Consider the following 20,645-nt stretch of genomic DNA (forward strand, 5'->3'; position numbering starts at 1 on the left):
ATGGATAGGTCAGATTTGGACTATAAACTCCAGCTGGCTTGTGTCTCTGGAATGTACCTCTTTTACCGAGGAATCTGCCTTTCCTTAGAACCTGGTAAGTACTACCACCACCTGGGGTTGCCTAGCTGCATAAAAATGATTCTATGTTGAAGTCTCTTCCCAGAACTTTAAAGCAAAAGCCAAACAACAACAACAACAAATACAACATCTCTCTGTTCATCTGTCCGTTTGTCTGTCTCTCTATTTCTCCTCTGTTTCTCTCTGTGTCTCTTTCTCTGTCTCTGTCTCTCTGTCTCTGTCTCTGTCTCTCTGTCTCTGTCTCTGTCTCTCTCTGTAACAATTATTAATGAAATAGAAATTATGTATTTGAAAAAGACAAAACAGATTTTTTTTTTTTTTGTTTTTTCGAGACAAGGTTCCTCTACATAGCCCTAGCTGTCCTGGAACTTACTCTTTAGACCAGGCTGGTCTCAAACTCAGAAATCTGCCTGCCTCTGCCTCCCAAGTGCTGGGATTAAAGGCGTGCACTACCACTGCCCAGCCAACAAAACAGATTTATGTGGGTGAGTTTGGAGGTTGAAAGGCAAGGAGGGAGTGATAAATTTTGTAATAATCTCAAAAATAAAGAAAATAAATAGAAAATAAAACAAAATAGTAGACCTCAATCCCTTTGTATGTTTTAGTGCCTTGTACAGACATAGGAAAATTACCATCCTTTCTCCATTTATAAAGAGAGAACCTGAGTGGAACACACTGGAGATTTTCAGTTCAGGAGACAACTGCTTTCCAGATGTTTTCCCTAGGCTTTCATATGAAGATAGAATTAAAGAAAAGATGATGCTATGTAGAGTAACCCTTCTCAAATGTCAGTGTGCCTACAACCCACCAGTATTAAAGCACATATGCCAACAGAGTTTTCTGAGTGAGGTCAAGAGCTGAAAGCTTCTATCTGCCAGATGAGAAGTCTTTTGTTTCTCCCCTATTCTCACACCAAGCCAGAGGCAGCTTTTTAGAGCTGAGTAGTGAACTCAGATGAGTGTTTTCAAGCACCATGGAGCTCTCTCTTCTTGTTTCATTCCTGTATTAGTCTTGAATACAGAAACCTTGGAGATAAAAAATTTTGTAACAAAAACATCAAGGTTCTCTGATAAGCTCAGAAAATATTTGCCAGGCCACCCATAAACAAGACATACTGAAGGACACAGTCAGCATTCGTCACTAGCAGATTTAGGTAGGTAGGTAGGTATGTCCATGAGACCTATCTCCAAATGATAGGATGATTTTTAAGCTTGTTGAATGATGCTATGGTTGACTTAACAAGATTTTCAAATTGGCAGGTTTGATTTTAGTCCTCTACTTTGTTTGTTTCATGCTCTGCCTATTATTTCTTCAATACCATCATTAAACAGCTCATCTTATGTTGCCCTAAATAAACCAGTGGTCCAGTCTAGCCTTCCTGGAATCCATATTCAATTATTACAGATTGGCAGCACAAAATCAAGAATAGTTCCCATCTTTCTTTCTTTCTTTCTTTCTTTTTTTCTTTCTTTCTTTCTTTCTTTCTTTCTTTCTTTCTTTTTTTCTTTCTCTCTTTCTTTCTCTCTTTCTCTCTTTCTTTTTCTTTCTTTTGATATTATCACCTATGGTTTCAAAACAAAACTAAACCTTCCTCAAGGTTGGATTGGTTGGTTCTATTCCGTGATGAGATAAATCCAGAACAAACGAAGTCAAATGACTATAGAGTAATGTCTTGACATCTATAAAATACTCCTATCAATAGAACAGGGTAACAAAGTCATTAGTGGAGAATACTGGAGGTTGCCTAGTGTCTTCCTGTATAATACGCTTCCATTCCCTCTACATGCTGTTGGGAACTAAATTCCCTAATGAGTATAAATCCATATCAACTGTCTTAAAAACATAAGGGATGTTAAAATCTTCCAGTTAATAAACTATGGTGATCTTTGTATAATGAAAAGGAAAAAAATTTAAATGATTTCCACATGGAGAATTATCCATCTCCCTGCAAGTCACGTATCTAGAGACCTATTTTTCAGTTTATCTAAATTTAATTTTGTGTCATTCCTATATATTCTCAAAGAATTTACTTAAAGCTATAAAGTAGAATTCAAATAACTATTTTTAAATACTATGTATGTCAAAATGAAATAACACAGGAGATAATATGCTTTGAAATAGATTCTTTGTCTCTACACACACACCCACATCCACACACCCACACACGGGGGGGGGGGGACGGACTATGTTAGTGAACTAAAAAAGAATTAAGATGGAAAGATGGACTTAACATGACCTTCAGTGATCAGTGATACTGCATGTGAGAAATGGTACCCTAGATACCAGAAGGCTGCAAGATCTCAGAAGTTCAGAAAAGGTGTATGCCCTGAATCTAGGAAGCCAGAAAGATACTATGACAACCCAGAAAACTTCCTTCAGTGCTCCTTTCTAACCTTGGTGGTCTGTAAGAAAAGTGGATGACATATGGCTGACAACATCAATTCTTGGCCATGTGTAGCCACTGGAAACAAGACTGCAGTCTTTACAAACTATGAGCCTATTCTCAGGTCCCAAGAACTGCAAGCTGTCTCCATCACTCTTCCCATCCTCAGAGACAAATGAATAAGAGATGAAGGTTTCTTCTGCCAAGTCTTAAAAATAACTTATAAAAATAGCATGTTGAGCTGTAATAGATAAAATTGTAGCTTTGATGGATAATTTTACAGTTATAGATTATATATATAATATACATATGTACATATGTATGTATATGTAATATACATATGTACATATGTATATTATATATACATATACAAATAAAATATGTATATGTACATATACAATATGTATGTATACATATATGTATATATACATATACAAATATACAAATGTACATATGTACATTATATGTACACATGTAATATACATATGTATGTATATTATATATATATAACATGTTATATATCTAATATATATTATACTAATACTGTTAAAAGAGTAAGACATCTTAAAGAGACCCAAACAGTGGTTATTTTTTATGTTAATTTAATGCAAGAAACTATGCAGCTATGAGGCCAGAAATTCTAAACGTTTGTTTGTCATAACATCTGAACCTACCCAGGTGCAGGAGTCAAGGTCCCTTTCTCCCTGGCATCTATGACTCCGTTTTCTTTTCTAAAGATTTTTACAAACTTTAAGAAAATGCCACTTACTGTTATCTCGAGATACATATAGTATAACTCAATTTTGCATATTATTTCATTATTTTGAGAACCAAGCTGCCCCACGTTTGGGGGCCAAAAATGTTGCGGAGCACTCAGTCATTGTTGGAACCCTCACTGCCAAAAGCCTTGGGGCTAAGTTGTTAGAACCCACACTGCCCCAAGCTGCTCAGGTCCACAGGTCAGGGTTCAGCAAGAGAGAGAGAGTGAGGAGGGACCTGAGGAATGGAGACCAGACAGAGTGTGATTCCATCCCGTTTATTCTTCAGTCTCTCTTCTTCTCTCCAAGTCCCTAGTTTCTAGTTCCAAGTCTCAGGTCCCTAGTTCCTAGTACCAAGTTGCTAGTCTCCTTCCCAGTCACTAGTCCTTTTCCAAGTGTCTAGTTCCTAGTTGCTTTCTTCTGGTCTCAAATCTCAAGTACTCTTCCAAGTACAAGTGTCAAATCCCAAGTGTCTAATAATTTCTTCTGTCTGCCTCTCACCTTTTATATGTCTCACTTCTAAGCCACACCTTTACGCCTTTAAGTCATGCCTTTAAGTCTTATCTCTAAATCACACCTCTAAGTTACCCCTTTAAGTCTCGGTTCTAAATCTCACACCTTTAAGTCTCACACCCAAGGGAAGATCCTGGGTATCTAAAACAAGATGTTATCAGAGTGTGCTCAGCTGTTGTAGGCTATTGTAAACAATTCTCTTGTCAGCATATATGGCTCAAGATGGCTGCAAGGATAATAGCTGCCTTCTGTCAGCTCCCCACATCATTAGTTTTTTTCTTAGTTAATTCTTAATATCCAAAAAATTAGTTCTAGTGAGTTATTGCATTTTCGCCTTGGTGACAGCCTTTTTGAAGGGGGCAAGGTGGAATCTTGGGTTGTTTTGATTTACATATTTTTGGGCCAATGAGAGTGAATGCTCTTTCATGCGAGTTTTGGATTTTGTGCTTCTTTTCAGAAGTTTGTTCATTTTGTTTGCCTATGCACTGATTGGATCACTTGATGTACTATGGAGTTTCTATAGTTTTTTCTATTTTGAACTGTATCCTCACCAGGTACAGGGCTGGCAGCAACTTCCTCCATCCTTAAGATGACTTGTTACTTGCTTCTTTGTTCCTTTGCTGTGCTGGAACCTTGCAGTTTTTTCAATCCCCTTTGTCTATTTCCTGAGCTATCCTCCTCCTCTCAAGGAAGTCACTACCTGTGTCTGTGCTGTAAAGCTTTCCTGTGATTATTTTTTCTAGTCATTTACAGGGCTTACGTTAGGGTCTTTGAATTACAGGCATGAATGAAAGAGAAGAATCTCAGGTCAATGGCATAGGCCAGATTTCCCCTAACTAAGGAACTACACCATGGTAGACAAATACACAAAGCTAAAGAAGAAACTTTTGTAACATATTAAAGTTAAAAGTCTAAAAAATAAAAAAAAAGAGAGAGAAAAGAGGTGTGGGGTAAATGGAAATCACAAGTCACATATGAAGGAAAACCTGCTCTCTCAGTATTTATATCCTTGAGCTAGGTGCCATTTTCTCTATAAAGAAGACCCTGCCACCCTCACAATGTCCATGGCCTAATTATCCACTGGTCTGTGCCTTTGGTGACATGACTGCCATATCTGATTGTGGGTTTGGGGATAATCAAATTTCTTTTGAATATGTGAACACTTACTAAGGGGCAGTATAATGTGTTTATCAGATATTAATAAAACTGAATGACCTTTAAAGTTTCCCTGAAGGAATGCCTCAGGGATGTGATGACATCACTCACTTATGTAATCCATATTCTCCAAAATGTCACCTCCTCAGGGATGCGATGACATCACTCAATTATGTAATGCATATTCGCTACCATGTCACCTCACAAGCTCCATTTCATTCTCTGTGCACAAAATCTTTTTTTAAATTTTTTTTATTTTTTAATTAACTATTTTATCTATTTGCATTCCAAACATTGCTCCCCTCCTGGTCCCACTCCCAGAGTTCTTCAACAATTTCCCCTTTCCTTTGCCTTTGAGTGCTCCTCCATACACCCACCCACTCTTACCACTTCCACCCCTGGCATCTCTCTTTTCTGGGACATCAAGTCTCTATATGATTAGGTCCATCCTCTCCCACTGAGATAAGTCAGTCCTCTGCTACATATGTGCCAGGGGCCAGGGACCAGCTCATATAGGCTCCTTAGTTGGTGGCTGAGTGTCTGGGAACTCCCAGGGATCCTGGTTAGTTGACACTTAGTCTTCCTATGGAATTGTCACCTTGTTTTCCAAAATATTACAAGTGTGGTCTTTAATCCACTTGCCAATAGTGTTCTCCTCTGAGAGTCCTTGAGCTGGGCCTCCATTGTCTCCATATGTCGGTCCATGTGATGAAAAACAGGAGCAGCAACTGGCTCATGAGTTTAGCTTTCTGGACTGAACAAGAGGTCAGAGTCCCTGTCTGCATAAAAAGCCTAGGCTTTTTAGGTTGCCTGACTCTGTGTGGTGCTTTAGTTACTGTAATAAGAGTTCACCAGCATTATCTTGGTGACAATAGCTGACCCTAGTTCTATAGGTCTAGACTCTTATGCTCTACAGGTAACATTAACATTTCAGGTTTTGCTGTTTTATAGTAGTTATCCATTAAATAATCTGAATATTATTTTGTACATGTATTTTTATTTTCATAACTTTGAATACTTTAGAACTCTAGCTTGTAATTTTTATAAATCAAGAACACCTAATAAGAAACTTCATGTTTTATTCACATAATAGGAGGAAGAGTAGAACTAAATATATGTGATGATGCTTCCACCCTCAATAGAGAGGGATATATACTGACACCAGGTATAACATAGTTTCATCTATACAATGATGACTTACAAATCATATTAAACTTTTATCAGGAGAGTGGTAGGGTAAAAGAGAGAGTAGTATATGTGAACAATAGAATATTTCAATTATACATCAATATATATGTATATATACATATATATATTACCATAATGAGCCTTATTATTTGTGTGCTTAGAAAGCAGTAATAAATTATAAACATTTTCTTGTTTTCTTTCAGCTACAAAACCAGCCCTCATTTGCAGCACAAGTTGACGCTATCTCCTTCAGCTTGTATTCTCAAGCCCCCCCCCCCCCAGAAGAACCCTGGACTATCTTCTTATAGATTCTGTTTTGATGTGTGGCAGGGGAACAAGTGGGGGCAATAACTATGCCAAGAAGCATCTGCCTAGATCTAGATTCTAAAGAATCATGGGCTTTTAGGGACTGGTTGGGGAAGATAACTTTTACTGGAGATTTTTGTTTGTGTGTGGTTATTTTATTTATGTACATCTCAAATGTTGTCCTCCTTCCCAGTTTCCCCTTCATGAGCCCCCCTTCACCTTTGCCTCTATGAAGGTGTTCCTCCACCTACCCACCCACCCACTCCTGCCTCATTGCTCTAGAATCCTCTTGCGCTGCGACATCAAACCTCCACAGGACCAAGTGCCTCCCCTCCCATGGACGCCAGATAAGACAATCATCTACTACATATGTAGCTGGAGCCATTGATCTTTCCATGTATAATCAATCTTTGATTGGTGGTTTAGTCCCTTGGAGCTTTGGGTGATCCCATTAGTTGATATTGTTGTTCTTCCTATGGGGTTGCAATTCCCTTCAGCTCCTTCAGTCCTTCCCTTAACTCTTCCATTGGGGTCCCTGGTTTCATCCCAATAGTTGGCAATGAATATCTCCATTTGCATTAGTCAGGTGCTGGCAGAGCCTCTTGGGGACAGAGCTCTATCAGGCTCCTGTCAGCCAGCATTTCTTGGCATCAGCAATAGTGTCAGGGTTTGATGTCACCTCACCGGATGGGATGGATCCCTAAGTGGAACAGTCTCTGAATGGCCTTTCCTTCAGTCTCTGTTCCTTTTTTTTTTTTTTTTTTTTTTTTCACCTTACATCTCCTTAGACAGGAGCAATTCTGGGTTAAAATTCTGAGATGAGCAGGTGGTCCTGTTTCTCAACTTGGGGCCATGCCTATCAACTGGAGGTGGCCTCTCTAGTTTCTATCTCCTCTTTGATGGATTTTGCAGCTAATGTCATTTCCACTAGGTTCTGGGAGCCTCTTGCTTCCCTGGCATCTGGGACTTTCTATTGGCTATCCCTTGTTCTCCATCCCCTGCTGCTACATATTTCTATTCAATTTCCTGACCAATAGTACTTCTCTCCTGTCTCTTCCCATACCTGATCATGCCCCCTTTTCCTCTCTCACTCCTCTCTCCCTCCCAAGTCTGATCATCCCTCTACCTCCTGTGATGATTTTGTTTCCCCCTCTAAGTAGAATTGAAGCATCTACACTTTGGTCTTCCTTCCTCTTAAGTTTCATAGGGTTTATGAGTTGTATCCTGTATATTCTGAGCTTTTGGGCTAATATCCACTTATCAGTGAGTACATACCATGTGTGTTCTTTGTGTCTGTGTTACCTCACTAAAGATGATATTTTCTCCCTCAATCCATTTGTCTGCAAATTTGATGAAGTCGTTGTTTTTAATAGCTGAGTAGAACTCCATTGTGTAAAGGTACCACATTTTCTGTATTTATTCTTCCACTGAGGGACATCTGGGTTATTTCCAGCTTCTGGCTTTTATAAATAAGGCTGCTATAAACATAGTGGAACATGTGTCCTTGTTATATGTTAGAGCATCTTTTGGATATATGCCCAAGAGTGGTATAACTGGGTCATCAGGTAGAACTATTTCCAATTTTCTGAGTAACCACCAGATTGTTTTCCAAAGTGGTTGTACCAGCTTGCAATCCCACCAGCAAGTAACTAGTCATCCTAAGGATGGAGGAAATTGCTGCCAGCTCTGCACCTAATGAGGATACAGTCTAGAATTGAAAGAACATATAAAACTCCATGTGCATGAGCAAACAAAGTGAACATACATTTTAAAAGAAGTACAAAATCTAAAACTTGCATGAAAGAGCATTCACCATCATTGGCACTCAAATATGTAAATCAAAACAACCCAAGATTCCATCTTGCCCCTTCAGAAAGGCTGTCATCAAGGAGAAAATGCAATAATCTCACCAGAAGTAATTGCTTGGATCTTAAGAATCAAAAAAAGTAAGGAAAAATATCAAATAAAATAATATGCAAAAAATGAGGTATTCTGTATGTAATTTAAGAAATCAATAAGTGGAATTTCCTTAAATTGTGTTAAAACCTTTAAAATAAAAAAAAAAAATAAAACAAAGTGTTGCTGGTATGCATGCTAGAAAGAAAGAGACCCTGACTCACACATCTGGGTAGCTTTGGACATTCTGACAAACAACCGGTTAGAATGTCTGGCTTCTCATTGCATTGACTTAAAATGAAGCAAATCTTTTTGTATCTCTTTTAAGTTTTCTCACCATTTTATAGTAATAGTTCCATTACTACATATTTTTAAATGTCCTATAATTGCAAAATTATCCACTGAAGGATAATTTTAACTAAAGGAATTAAAGAGGTTATTAATATAGATTATTTTTAAGGGTTAGGAAAACTGCATCCTTTATTCATTGGACTCTGAAGCGGAAAAGATGGCTCTGACGGCGGCAGCTGCAGTTCTTGCAACCTGAGCGTGAGCTTGTAGTTTGTAAAGACTGCAATTTTGTTTCTAGTGGCTACACAGGGCCAAGGATTGGTGTTTTCAGCCATATGTCATCCACTTTCTTACAGACCACCAAGTTAGAAAGAAGTGTGTAAGTAAGTTTTCTGGGTTGCGATAGGATCTTTCTGGCTTCCTAGATTCAGGGCATACACCTTTTCTGAACTCCTGAGATCATGCAGCCTTCTGGTATCTATGGTACCATTTCTCACATGCAGTATCACTGATCACTGAAGGACATGTTCAGTCCATCTTAATCCTTCTTTACTTCACTGGCATTCTCTCTCTCTCTCTCCCCCCCCCCCCCGTTTGTGTGTGTTGACTTAGAATCTGTTTCCATAGCATGCTATCTCCTGTGTTATTTCATATTGTATTTAAAATATTTATATCTATTCTACTTTATAGCTTTAAAATTCATTCTTTGAGACTATATAGGAATGATACAAAATTAAATTTGGAAAAATTGAAAAGTAGGTCTCTAGATATGTGATTGCAGGGAGATGAATTACTTTCCATGCAGTAATCATTGAAATCTTTTCCGTTTTCATTATACAAAGATCAACATAGTTTACTAACTGGAAGGTTTTAAAATCTCTTATTTTTTAAGGCAATTGATATGGATTTATAATCATTATGGAATTAAGTTCCCAATAGCATGAGAGGGAATGAAAATGTATTATATAGGAAAAGACAGTGGGCAGCCACCAATATTCTCCACTAATGACTTTGTTGTAGTGTTATTTTGATAGAAGTATTTTAAAGATACAAAGACATTACTCTATAGTCATCTGACCTTGTTTGCCCTGGATTTATCTCAAGATGGAACAGAACAAACCAATTAAACCTTGAGGAAGGCTTTAGTTTTGTTTTTAAACCATAGGTGATTATATCCTGTGAGCAGTTTCTATTGAAAAACAAAAACAGTTTGATCTATTCTTAATTTTGTGTTGCCAAACTATAATAATTGAATGTAAATTCCAAAAAGGCTAGATTGAACCACTGGCTGATTTAGGACAAGCTAAGGTGAGCTGTCTCATGATGCTATTGAAAAAAACAACAGCTAAAGCTATTACCAGTTCAAGCTTGAAAGAAAGTGGAGAAATAAAAATCAAACCTGCCAATTGAAAAAAATTCTGTAAAGTCAAACATTGCATCATTCAACAAGATTAAGACTCATCCTAGCATTTGGAGATAGGTGGCATGGACATAGAAAATTCATCTAATAGTTCAGGTGACTGTTACTGCATGTGCCCTTCAGTATGCCTTCTATGTGAGTTGACTAGCAAATATCCTCTGAGCTTATCATAGAAAGTTGATACTTTTATGTCAAAATTTTTCAACTCCCATATTTCAGTGTTCATGATAAAGATAGAAATGCAACTGGAAGAAAGACTTGGGGCTCTGGGAACCATGGAGCCCCATGATGCCTGATAACCCATTTGAGTTAATTGCTCAGCTCTAGAAAGAGGATTCTGGCTTGGTGTGTGAATCAGGGAGAAACAAAAGATGGCTCAGCTAGCTGATAGAGAAACATTGAACTTTCTACCTCACTCAGAAAACTCTGTTGACATATGTGCTTAGAACCTGGTGGTTTGAAGGTGCATTGAAGTTTGAGAAAGGTTATCCTACATACCACCATCTTTTCTCTAATTCAGTCTTCAGATTGTAGAGTGAAAAATTATAAAGGCCATTTTATGAAATATGTGTAGATTTTTTGCCTTACAGAACTCGGAACTGAAAATAAGATTTCAGGCCTTCACATTCCAGGTGAAGGACACTTGCTGGATTACATTCCTCAAGCCTCTCCCACCTATGGGTGGGAGGGACCCAAGGCAGGAAGACACATTCCTGACCACAGATAAAAGATGCTGCCACCTAGGTGGGGCTATAGCCGGAAGATAGTTAATCTGAAATAGTTGGTAAATGGCAGGATAGGACACAATAGCATGGAAAAAACCACATTTTTGAGAAGAATGAGTGTGCAGTGATTTTCATATGACTCTAGATCATTTGGGCTAGATTATCTGAAATGTTCCACTGTTCTTGGTTACCCCTCCCTTGGTCTTCCCAGTGCTATGTTCAAAATTTGTAAAACAACCAATCATGTGTAAGCCCGCGAAAATGCAACCATTCATGTGTAAGCGCGCGAAAATGCCTTCCTTCCCCTACCCCATGCTATAAAAGACCCTTTAACCCACCACTCGGGGCCAAAACCTTGCTCTTGGAGCTAAAGAGCTTGTCGTTTTGACCTCCGGCTTACTTCCCTAATAAAGCCTCTGCTGATTGCATCCAGGTATGGTTTCTTGTGATCTTAGGGTGGTCGAGATTTCCAGAGGCTTGAGGAAGGGTCTCCCGAGTATGGGGGTCTTCATTATCAACATCCCCGCCCCCCCAAAAAAAACCTGGAAAGCAGCTGTCTCCTGAGCTGAAAATCTCTAGTGTGCTCCACTCCCATGCTCTTTGTAGATGATAAAAGAACTAGAATTTACTAGGTCAGTACAAGGCACCAAAATATAAAAGGGACTGTGGTTTATTATATTGTTTTATTTTATATTTACATTCTTTATTTTTGAGATTATAATAAAATATATTGTAAGGCTCGGGAAGCCCCCAAAGGGGACCCCACTCGAGTCACAGGATGGCGCTCACCCAAAGGAACCACGAGAGACCAACTTGCTGCAAGAACATGAGGTAGTTTAATGGTGGAACGTTCCAGGCCAACACGTGTCTCAATGTAGGAGACAGGGGCATCAACCTTGTGGCTCTGGGGTTTAGGGTTAATATAAGCTCTTGGTGGGGAAAAGGAGAAACTTTCACTCGGGTGCACACGATTGGTTGTTTTCCAATTTTTGAACATCTGGCCAAACCGGTCCATGGGGGCGGGGAGCAGTTCCTGCAGGAGGATGTTTATCTCTTATCTTCATTCCTGGGATGACTCAGTAGCCTATTGTCCTGTAACTCTGCATTCTTTGTTAACTGATTAACTGACCTTTGGTTGGCAAACCCCGAAAGTGGCAAAGTGGCGGCTTTAGCTACTCAGGTTAGGGAGAAGGAATCTATAAGGCTCTTTTCTTTTATATATGTTTTTCATGGGACCCATAAAATTTTCTTTTACTACAAAGAAGAAATACTAGTTTAAACTAATGGTGCATAGATTGCAAATTAATATACATACTAAAATATACATACATAATTTATATGTAATATAACAAATTAAATGGATAAACGGAAAGTCATTAGGTCCCTTAAATGATCATTTTTTGTCTGTTCTAGATTCATTTTCTACATCCCATACCTTCTACTCACCCCTTTTCTCCACAAGGATGTCCCCACTAACCTCCCCCACCCAACCAGACCTCTAAGCTCCCTGGGCCCTCCAATCTCTTGAGGGTTAGGTGCATCTTCTCTGACTGAACCCAGACCCAGCAGTTCTCTGCTGTATATGTGTTGGGGGCCTCATGTCAGCTGGTGTATGCTGCCTGGTTGGTGGTCCAGTTGTCTGAGAGATCTTGGAGGTCCAGGTTAATTGAGACTGCTAATCCTCCTAAAGGGTCACCCTCCATCTCAGCTTCTTTCAGCCTTTCCCTAATTCAACCACAGGGGTCAGCAGCTTCTGTCCACTGGGTGGGTGAAAATATCTGCATCTGACTCTTTCAGCTGTTTGTTGGGTCTTTTGGAGGGCAGGCATGATAGGTCCCCTTTTGTGAGTGGTCTATAACCTCAGTAATAGTGTCAGGCCTTGGGGCTTCCCCTAGAGCTGGATCCCACTTTGGGCCTGTCACTGGACCTTCTTTTCCTCAGGCTCTTCTACATTTCTATCCTTGCAGTTCTTTCAGACAGTAATATTATGGGTCAGAGTTTTCACTGTGGGATTGCAACCCTCTCCCTCACTTGACACCCTGTCTTTCTGCTGGAGATAGGCCCTATAAGTTTCCTCTCCATACTGGAGGGCACTTCATCTAAGGTCCCTTCCTTTGAGTCCTGAGAGTCTCTCACCTCTCAGGTATCTGGTGCATTCTAGAGCCCCCCCCCCACCCCCCCAATCTCCTACCTCCTAAGAAGGTTGTCTGTTTCCATTCTTTCTGCTGACACTCAGGGCTTCAGTCCTTTTCACTCACCCAACACCAGACCAGGCCCCACTATTCCCCATCCACTTTTTCTCCCTGGTCTCTCCCTCCTGCCTTGTGATTGGTTTTTACTTCCTCCCAAGTGGGGCTGAGGCATTCTCACTTTGGCCCTTCAGCTTATTGACCTTTTTAAGTTCTGTGGACTGTATCTTGGGTATTCTGTACTTTTTTATTTTGACTAATATCCACTTATTAGCGAGTACATACTATGCATGACCTTTGGGGTTTGAGTTACCTCACTCGGGATGATATTTTCTTATTCTATATTTTATCATTTAAAATATTTTATTTCATTACTATCTTAAATATTACACATTTTTTTTTCTTTTTGGACAATGGTATTGGCAACTGTTTTAATGACAGATTTTCTTCATAGTTGCCATGAACTTATACCTAGGACCACTGAGGTTGCTTATGTTGGACAGATCTGAAGATGTAACAGAGCAAGTTTGTTAAAGTAAGGAGGGCATTGGCTTTGCTCTCAACAGGACATTCAGTGATAGCCAACTAGGCACTCTTTCTGAGAAGCTGACAAGCATGCTTTGTATTGGTTGGAAGTCCTAGACACATGTGACCTAAACTACTGTATTGTCTGTTCTTCAGACTTGGCAAGAAAAGAATCAAAAAATCAATTACTACATCCTCTGCTCACTTTTGGAAATTCAAAACTTGTTATTTTTGGTAGAAGCTAAGCTCGGTGGCTATTGAGTTACCAAAACATAACAAGGTCAAGTCGAGATGTTCTACAGAAAAAGGCACACTCACATTAAAAATTATTTTATATTAAATGACATAGAATATATAACAATTGATATGAAAATGATATATTGGATAAAATTAGTTAAATAAATACATAAAATATGTCCGACTATAAATTAAATAAACACAAATGGAGACATGACAAGAAACCTAAATTTCTTTTATGTTTATTTCTTCAATTACTTGTTATCAATCAATATAACTGAAATTTCTCTCTCACTTTTGTTCTCATTTCTTTTAGTACTTTTTAATGTGTGTTGATAATAAAATACCTTTAGTTTTTTGAGCATATGAATTATTATTTTAAGTATTTCACTGACTTAAAATTTATGTTATTATTTTTATTCTCTTAAAATTGTTTTAAATTATGCTGGAATACAAAGAACTTTTCCACATAATCGTCAATGAAGAACTATATATACTATATGAGAATCACTTACATTATTAATATTTTAAGTACTTATTTTAATTTTATGTGTTAATATTTTGCCTACATTTTTGTATGTGTGCCACTTGGATTTCTGGTGCTCACTAAGGCCAGAAGAAGATATTGGGTACTCTGAATCAGGAATTGCAGGTGTTTGTAATCCACCATCTGAATGATGAGGACCAAACTCAGGTCCTTTAGAAGAGTTCTTAACTGAGATTTGTTCCTTTAGCTGAAATCCATCCATCTGCTACATCACATAAAAAAGAAACACAGGCAGATGTTACCTCTTGAAAATGTTAACATCTTGCACCATAGTTATAATTGTTTAAATGAAAAGTAAGAAATAGCGAAGCTGAGAGCCTTTATCAGGGATGGGGAGAACAGGACCTCTAGAGCAGTTCTGTTCTGCCTCACTCAGAGAATAATCAGGGAGAAAAATGTATCTGTCAGTATTAAAACTAGTATTCTTGAGGAGGCAGGAGACATTACGATTTATCAAGGAGAGTTCTGTGGTTTGAAATCCTATTTAGTTCTTTTTTAAAAATAGAACTAAGATATTCTACACCTTAGAATGAGTGACGTTGTGCTACTTAACTTATCAATGGGAGCTCATTGTACTGTTTTCTCTTGTAACATAAAGTAGCAAAGTGGATTTAGACATCGTTAGCTCCAGTGTCATCCATGCTATACAGTGACCTCTCAGACTTTAGAGGAAGTCTCTCTTTCATCTACCCATTAAATTTTTTGATCACTTGTGTATATCTAGAAATATTAAATACATTTCTACACTAAGTAAATTAATTCAATTTAATGGAGCCATTCAAAATAACAGCAATTGGGCCAAGGGTACACACTTGACAAGTCAGTATTCAGAAAACTGAGGCAGGGGAATTATGAGTTCTGGACCCTGCATATGGCTCTGAAGACACTGGAGTATCTTTCATTCCTCATTGGCTTATTTTGAACATATATAAAATTCTCCTATGTATTGATAAGCTTTTTTTGAGTGTGTTAACGTTTTGTTTTAGAAGACAATGTTGGCGAATCTGCACAATCTCAAAGATTATTAATACTGCAATGAATTTGTCAATCACAAGAGTTTTGCAACATTTGACTTTTGATTTGACAAGCATCCAAGTTCATGGTTAAAGTAGGCAGTATTCATTTTTCTGAAAAGTCATCCAAAAATACATTTCCTGATATATTTATAGAGAGCAGAATGGGAAAACTAATTAAAATTTCATTCAGACTACTAGAAATCAAAAACCTTTATATCTGGTAACAGTGAGTATGATACAACTGTGAATTGTATTGCTTTAGGTTCAGTATTCAAACAGCAAGAGATGAAGTTATTTAGACACTGGGCACACCATGATTGTTGAAATTTACAATATTAATTTTATTGCCATGATCATTTGGCTAATATGTATTTCCCCCCTTTCAGCTTACTTGGCATCTTAATATTAGGGCATTGAAGAAAAGTAAAATAAAATGAAAGAAAGAATAGAGGCCATATCCTGTATTTTGAACAAGAGCAGAGAAGCTATATGTGGGGTCTATCTCTTCTATAGCAACCTAAATTGATAAATATGTGATTATTAAAATGTGTGATCAAATAGCACTTTAATACATATAGAGGGTGAAAAAGAGATGTTTATTGCTCATGTTTGTGTGTTTTTAAAAAACACATACTTTATAAATTCAGATGACATTGGTAGAATACATATCTACACATAGGGGAGAAGGCAAGGAAAGATATGGTGGCTAGACAGGATTCATTGGAATGTTCATCTTCTACACATAGAAATCTACTCGCCTTGCTTTTCATCCATCTCTGCTGTCATGTTTTAACCTTTCCTCCTATCCTCACTCTACTGCCAAACATCTAAATGGCTTTGAATTAAATAAATTCTTTAACTCATTAACCAATAAATTATATACTAATCTTAGTGCTTTAGGATAAATCTCAAATAGTCATTAGTGAGTATTTATCAGCAAATTTAGTTAGGATTATTTTGTTTTTAGAAACAACTAAGGGACAAACAGATAGCTTTTATAAAAATATTGTCAATTTTAATTATAACTAAGCTGATCTTTAATTATATCTAAGCTATTCTTTGTCCCTTAATTTACTGCTGTATTTATTATAAAGCTATTGAGTTCATCTAAGATGCTTACTTTATAATATGAAAACTTTCAGTTAGAAAAGGTAACATATAGACATAATATATATGTAATAAGCTGAGTTGGTGCTGTGTCTTTAGCTACTCATAACAATAACTATTTCCCTGCAGGTTTAAAATGCAGTGGCTACTGAGAACAATGTGCCTTATCCATGTATTTGGAAAGATATTTTGTTTACTTGAACTAAACAAAAATCCTGAAGCTCACATGAATGTTGTAAGCTATTCTTTATTATTATTATTGTTTATTTTTTACAGTCCAAACTTCATCCCCATCCTGGTCTGCCCCCTTCCATTGCTCCCCACCCCATACCTGCTCCCCTGCCCTGTCCTTTTAAATAACTACAAACTATAAAACCTAAAAGATTAACATTTGTAAAGAAATTTATGGTTGAGGAGGGTGAGATAGAAGGGAGACCAAGATCCTGTAGAAATGACTCTTCTTTTGCACAGTTCCATATTGATTAACATTGGCTGACATAACATAAGTGAAACGACGTCTTAGCACATCCCTGTGTGCTAGTTTTTAAATCTTTTGGTTCCATTATGAGTATATGATGCTCTTGCTTACATTTTCAGTAGATGCTAATGGTGTAAAGCATTTTCATGATTGTTTTTGCAGCCCCAAAGATGGTAGTATTTTGTCTCCATGGCTTGCTTGCAACTGCCGGTGCCTGGGTTTCCAATCCTCCTGACAACAGCCTGGCCTTCATCTTAACTGATGCTGGATATAATGTGTGGTTGGGAAACAGTAGAGGAAGTACCTGGCAAAGAAACATGTGACCCTAAATCCAGATTCTAAAGAATTCTGTGATTTTAGGTAAGGAGCAATTCCATGTGTTTTCTACTTTCGCCCTAAAAGAATGTCAAATATTTTAATGACTAAATAATTTTGTGGAACAGGATTAAAGGCATTTCACTTAGAAGATTGACTTGGGTGACATAGTTTAGGACTTTGTATTACTGGTAAAACACATAGTAATTAAATTAGCATTAGAGCCTTTTTTTCTGCTCTTGAAATACTAATTACTCTTCTAATCAATCCACTTATTTTAAAAGATTGTACTCATTCATTTCGTGTGTGTGTGTGTGTGTGTAAATGCTTCAGTATATGTTTGGAGGTCAGGAAACAACTTAAGGGAATTGGCTATCTTTTTTATCCATGTTTGTCCTGGTGATGAAACTCAGGGTAACAGGCCTGGTAACAAGTGCCTGTGCTCACGGAGTCTTCTTACAGACCTCACCCATGTCTGTATAAAATTGCTTCACTGAAATGAACTTGATATATTTAAAACAATGATCTTGTAAATGTAGACATTTGCATACCTCCATCCTCCATTACTCTTTACTTTAAGCATGTATTCTAATTTGTGTGTGTACACACAGTTGTGAATATGAAATATATGTATATTCATGTACATGTGTTTAGTGAGAATCAGAGTACAAATTCAAGTGTCATTCCTTAGACACACTGTGCCTGTCTGGCTTGGGAATCTCTAAGTAGGATAGCTGGGTGGTCAGTAAAACTGCTTATTTTTACACATGCATTGTTGGGATTTCGGGTGAGCACCAGCAGAACGTTTTTTGTTTTTGTTTTCTTTTAAAGGTGGATCCTTGGGATCAAACTCACTCCTCAATTATTTTCCAATGAGCTGCCTCCTCAGCTGATACTGTTGATATTTTGTTAGAAGGAAAACTGACAGGCAATGGAGAAGGAAGCCAGTTAATAGTACATGTGATTACTTTGTATCATAAAGTAGTAGCATATTATCTCATCAATTTGTTTAATCATCTTCCTTTATGTATTCATCTGTGTACCTTTAGCAATCTCTGTCTCTGTTTCTGTGTCTGTTTCTCTGTCTCTCTCTCCCAGTGGGAGCTTTGGAGGAGAGTTCCTATTTCTCAATTTTAAGTCATGTAATGTTCATGTGGCAAACCTAGAATTTTTAGAAATTTGGCTCCAGAGCAAAAGTGATCTGGATTAAGTCTAACAATTCCTTCACTGTGGACATAGCAATGCTAGCTTAATTCTGTGCAACGTGTATAATTGTGCACAAATGTCATGGGAAATTTGCGATCACAGAGAAATGGTGATCCTAAGGTGGTAACATAGTGAACATATGGGTAGTAATTGATAATTGACATCACTTTGTGAACCATGTCTCCCTTCACATAGATTGCAGAGAGACATCATTTAAAACAGAAATATACTATGTATTGGTTAGTAACTAACTCACCTTTTCTCTATTCTATTTTCTTGCAGTTTTGATGAAATGATAACATATGACCTTTCGGCCACCATTAATTTCATTCTGGAGAAAACAGGACAAAAGCAGATTTACTATATTGGCCATTCTCAAGGAACCCTGATTGGTATGCGAGAAAAGAACAATGTTGAAATTTTGTCCTGAAAAACACAAATATATATGTATAAATTGCACAGCTTTGTAAAACACAGAAAAGTTCTGACAGATGATAACAACAGTAGCCTGCTTTAAAATGTCAAATGTTGATGTCATAGTCTCTAATGCATAAAATATTTAAATAAAGAACATATATGAGTTATCCTAGGGTTCGCTATACATAGAACTTCTGAGACCAATAACTCACTGAGTCTCTCTCTCTCTCTCTCTCTCTCTCTCTCTCTCTCTCTATATATATATATATATATATATATATATATATATATATATATCTGTGTGTGTATAGTGTGTGTGTGTTCTTTCTCAAATGGTATTGTATGTGTTGAAAATCAGAGTGTTCATTTTTCTTAGAAAACACTTTATGAATCTGTCTCCACTGTCTTGGTCAGTTCTCACACAACTTTGATTGATATTGTTTGGGTTTGGACAAAGTATATATTTTCAAAGAACAAATGTGACCAAGGATAGATGGGTCCAATGGTCTGTCCGGGAAAATATTTCTAACTAATGCAGCCTACTAAATACTATACTAAATACTATAAATGTTCAATTTATAATGTAGCAGACAGAATGATTGTAAATAGATGAGTAGATAGATTTGTATATAGGTGCACCTGCATGCATGGCCAGGAGATGCTACATAGAAGGCATGTGAAGTTACATCACTAAAAATCTAGAGATCATTAAAACCAATGTGTGACATTTTGGGTAGGTGTCTCTTCCAAGAATCAGGGAAGGTTTTATTTTTTAAAAGTTCTGAGCTGATCCTTAATTACAGTCAGTCTCAAATATGTGAGCCAGCAGTCAAAAAAATCAGAGGCCATCTGTAAGTCTTTCATAAATGTCAATAAGCTTCCCATTGGCGAGAAGACAAAACAAAATAAACTAGGTGAAATTGCCCAGAGCAGAAAATGCCTAAGTAATGGAATTCCAGAATTTATTAAAGGCAGAATATTTTTCTTCTTCCAGACTGGCATTTTCTAATGGCGAGTCACAAACAGCATCATTTACAGTAAGTGGTGGGTGTGACAAGCAAATTGAATGGAATGTAAAGAGTTTAACATCTTAGCACTGCCATATATATATATATATATATATATATATATACATATATATCATGATATATCTCATGTCTTTCAGCTATTGGGGCATTTGCGACAAATCAAGTGCTGGCTGAAAAGATTAAATTCAACATTTTTCTGGCTCCAGTCTATAGTGTTCAAAATACCAAAGGTTCTGGACACCTTGGATCTTACCTCCCTCCGACGACTATCAAGGTTTGTGATGAGCTCAAAGTGGTATATTTACATTTTTCAAAGTTAGATTGCTAAAGAAGAGATCTAGCAGTACAGTCTAGTGCTCACTCACCCGCATTACCTCCCTTGATGGCTACAGTGAGTCTCCCCTCAACGCTGGGCAGCCTGCATTTTGTCCTGTGCACTTTCTCTAGCATGTATGTAATTTTTAAATCTATATTTGGTCTTTTATCTAGTTCTTATTAATTTAAATTTAAATGTTTCAGAATTTTATACGTTACTACTGTATCTATATCTTTCCCATCCCTCCCTATGCTCTTTCAACTCCTCTGTGACCCCCTTCCCTTTCAAACTCATGATTGTCTCTTTAGTTATTATCATTACATACATATATACATGCTGCATGAAGAATATAAAAGGCATCCACACTAATGTCGGCTAGCACCGGCAGACAGCCTCAGTCTGTTTCCAGCCTGGCGGACAGGCCAAGACCACATTCCTTCCTTTTAGCCAGGACTCTCTCTCCTCCAGTATCACTAAATTCCCATTGCTAGCTTTTGCCACACACGCGCTGTGCTTCCAAATTCCAATGGCTAGCTGGGATGTACCCTTGC

General features: G+C 37.6%; 1 protein-coding gene across 1 annotated transcript in view; it reads left to right on the plus strand.

Annotated features, from left to right (window-relative positions):
- LOC117694890 (tear acid lipase-like protein) overlaps positions 1-20,645 on the plus strand; it is a 28,558-nt gene continuing 7,913 nt past the window's right edge. Inside the window, 5 exon segments of the mRNA XM_034485925.1 lie at positions 1-94; positions 16,975-17,115; positions 17,118-17,172; positions 18,616-18,725; positions 19,916-20,052. Of these exon segments, the coding sequence (XP_034341816.1) occupies positions 1-94; positions 16,975-17,115; positions 17,118-17,172; positions 18,616-18,725; positions 19,916-20,052 (537 nt within the window).

The sequence above is a fragment of the Arvicanthis niloticus genome, chromosome 1 (assembly GCF_011762505.2).
Source record: "Arvicanthis niloticus isolate mArvNil1 chromosome 1, mArvNil1.pat.X, whole genome shotgun sequence".
In the NCBI taxonomy this organism is placed as follows: domain Eukaryota; kingdom Metazoa; phylum Chordata; class Mammalia; order Rodentia; family Muridae; genus Arvicanthis; species Arvicanthis niloticus.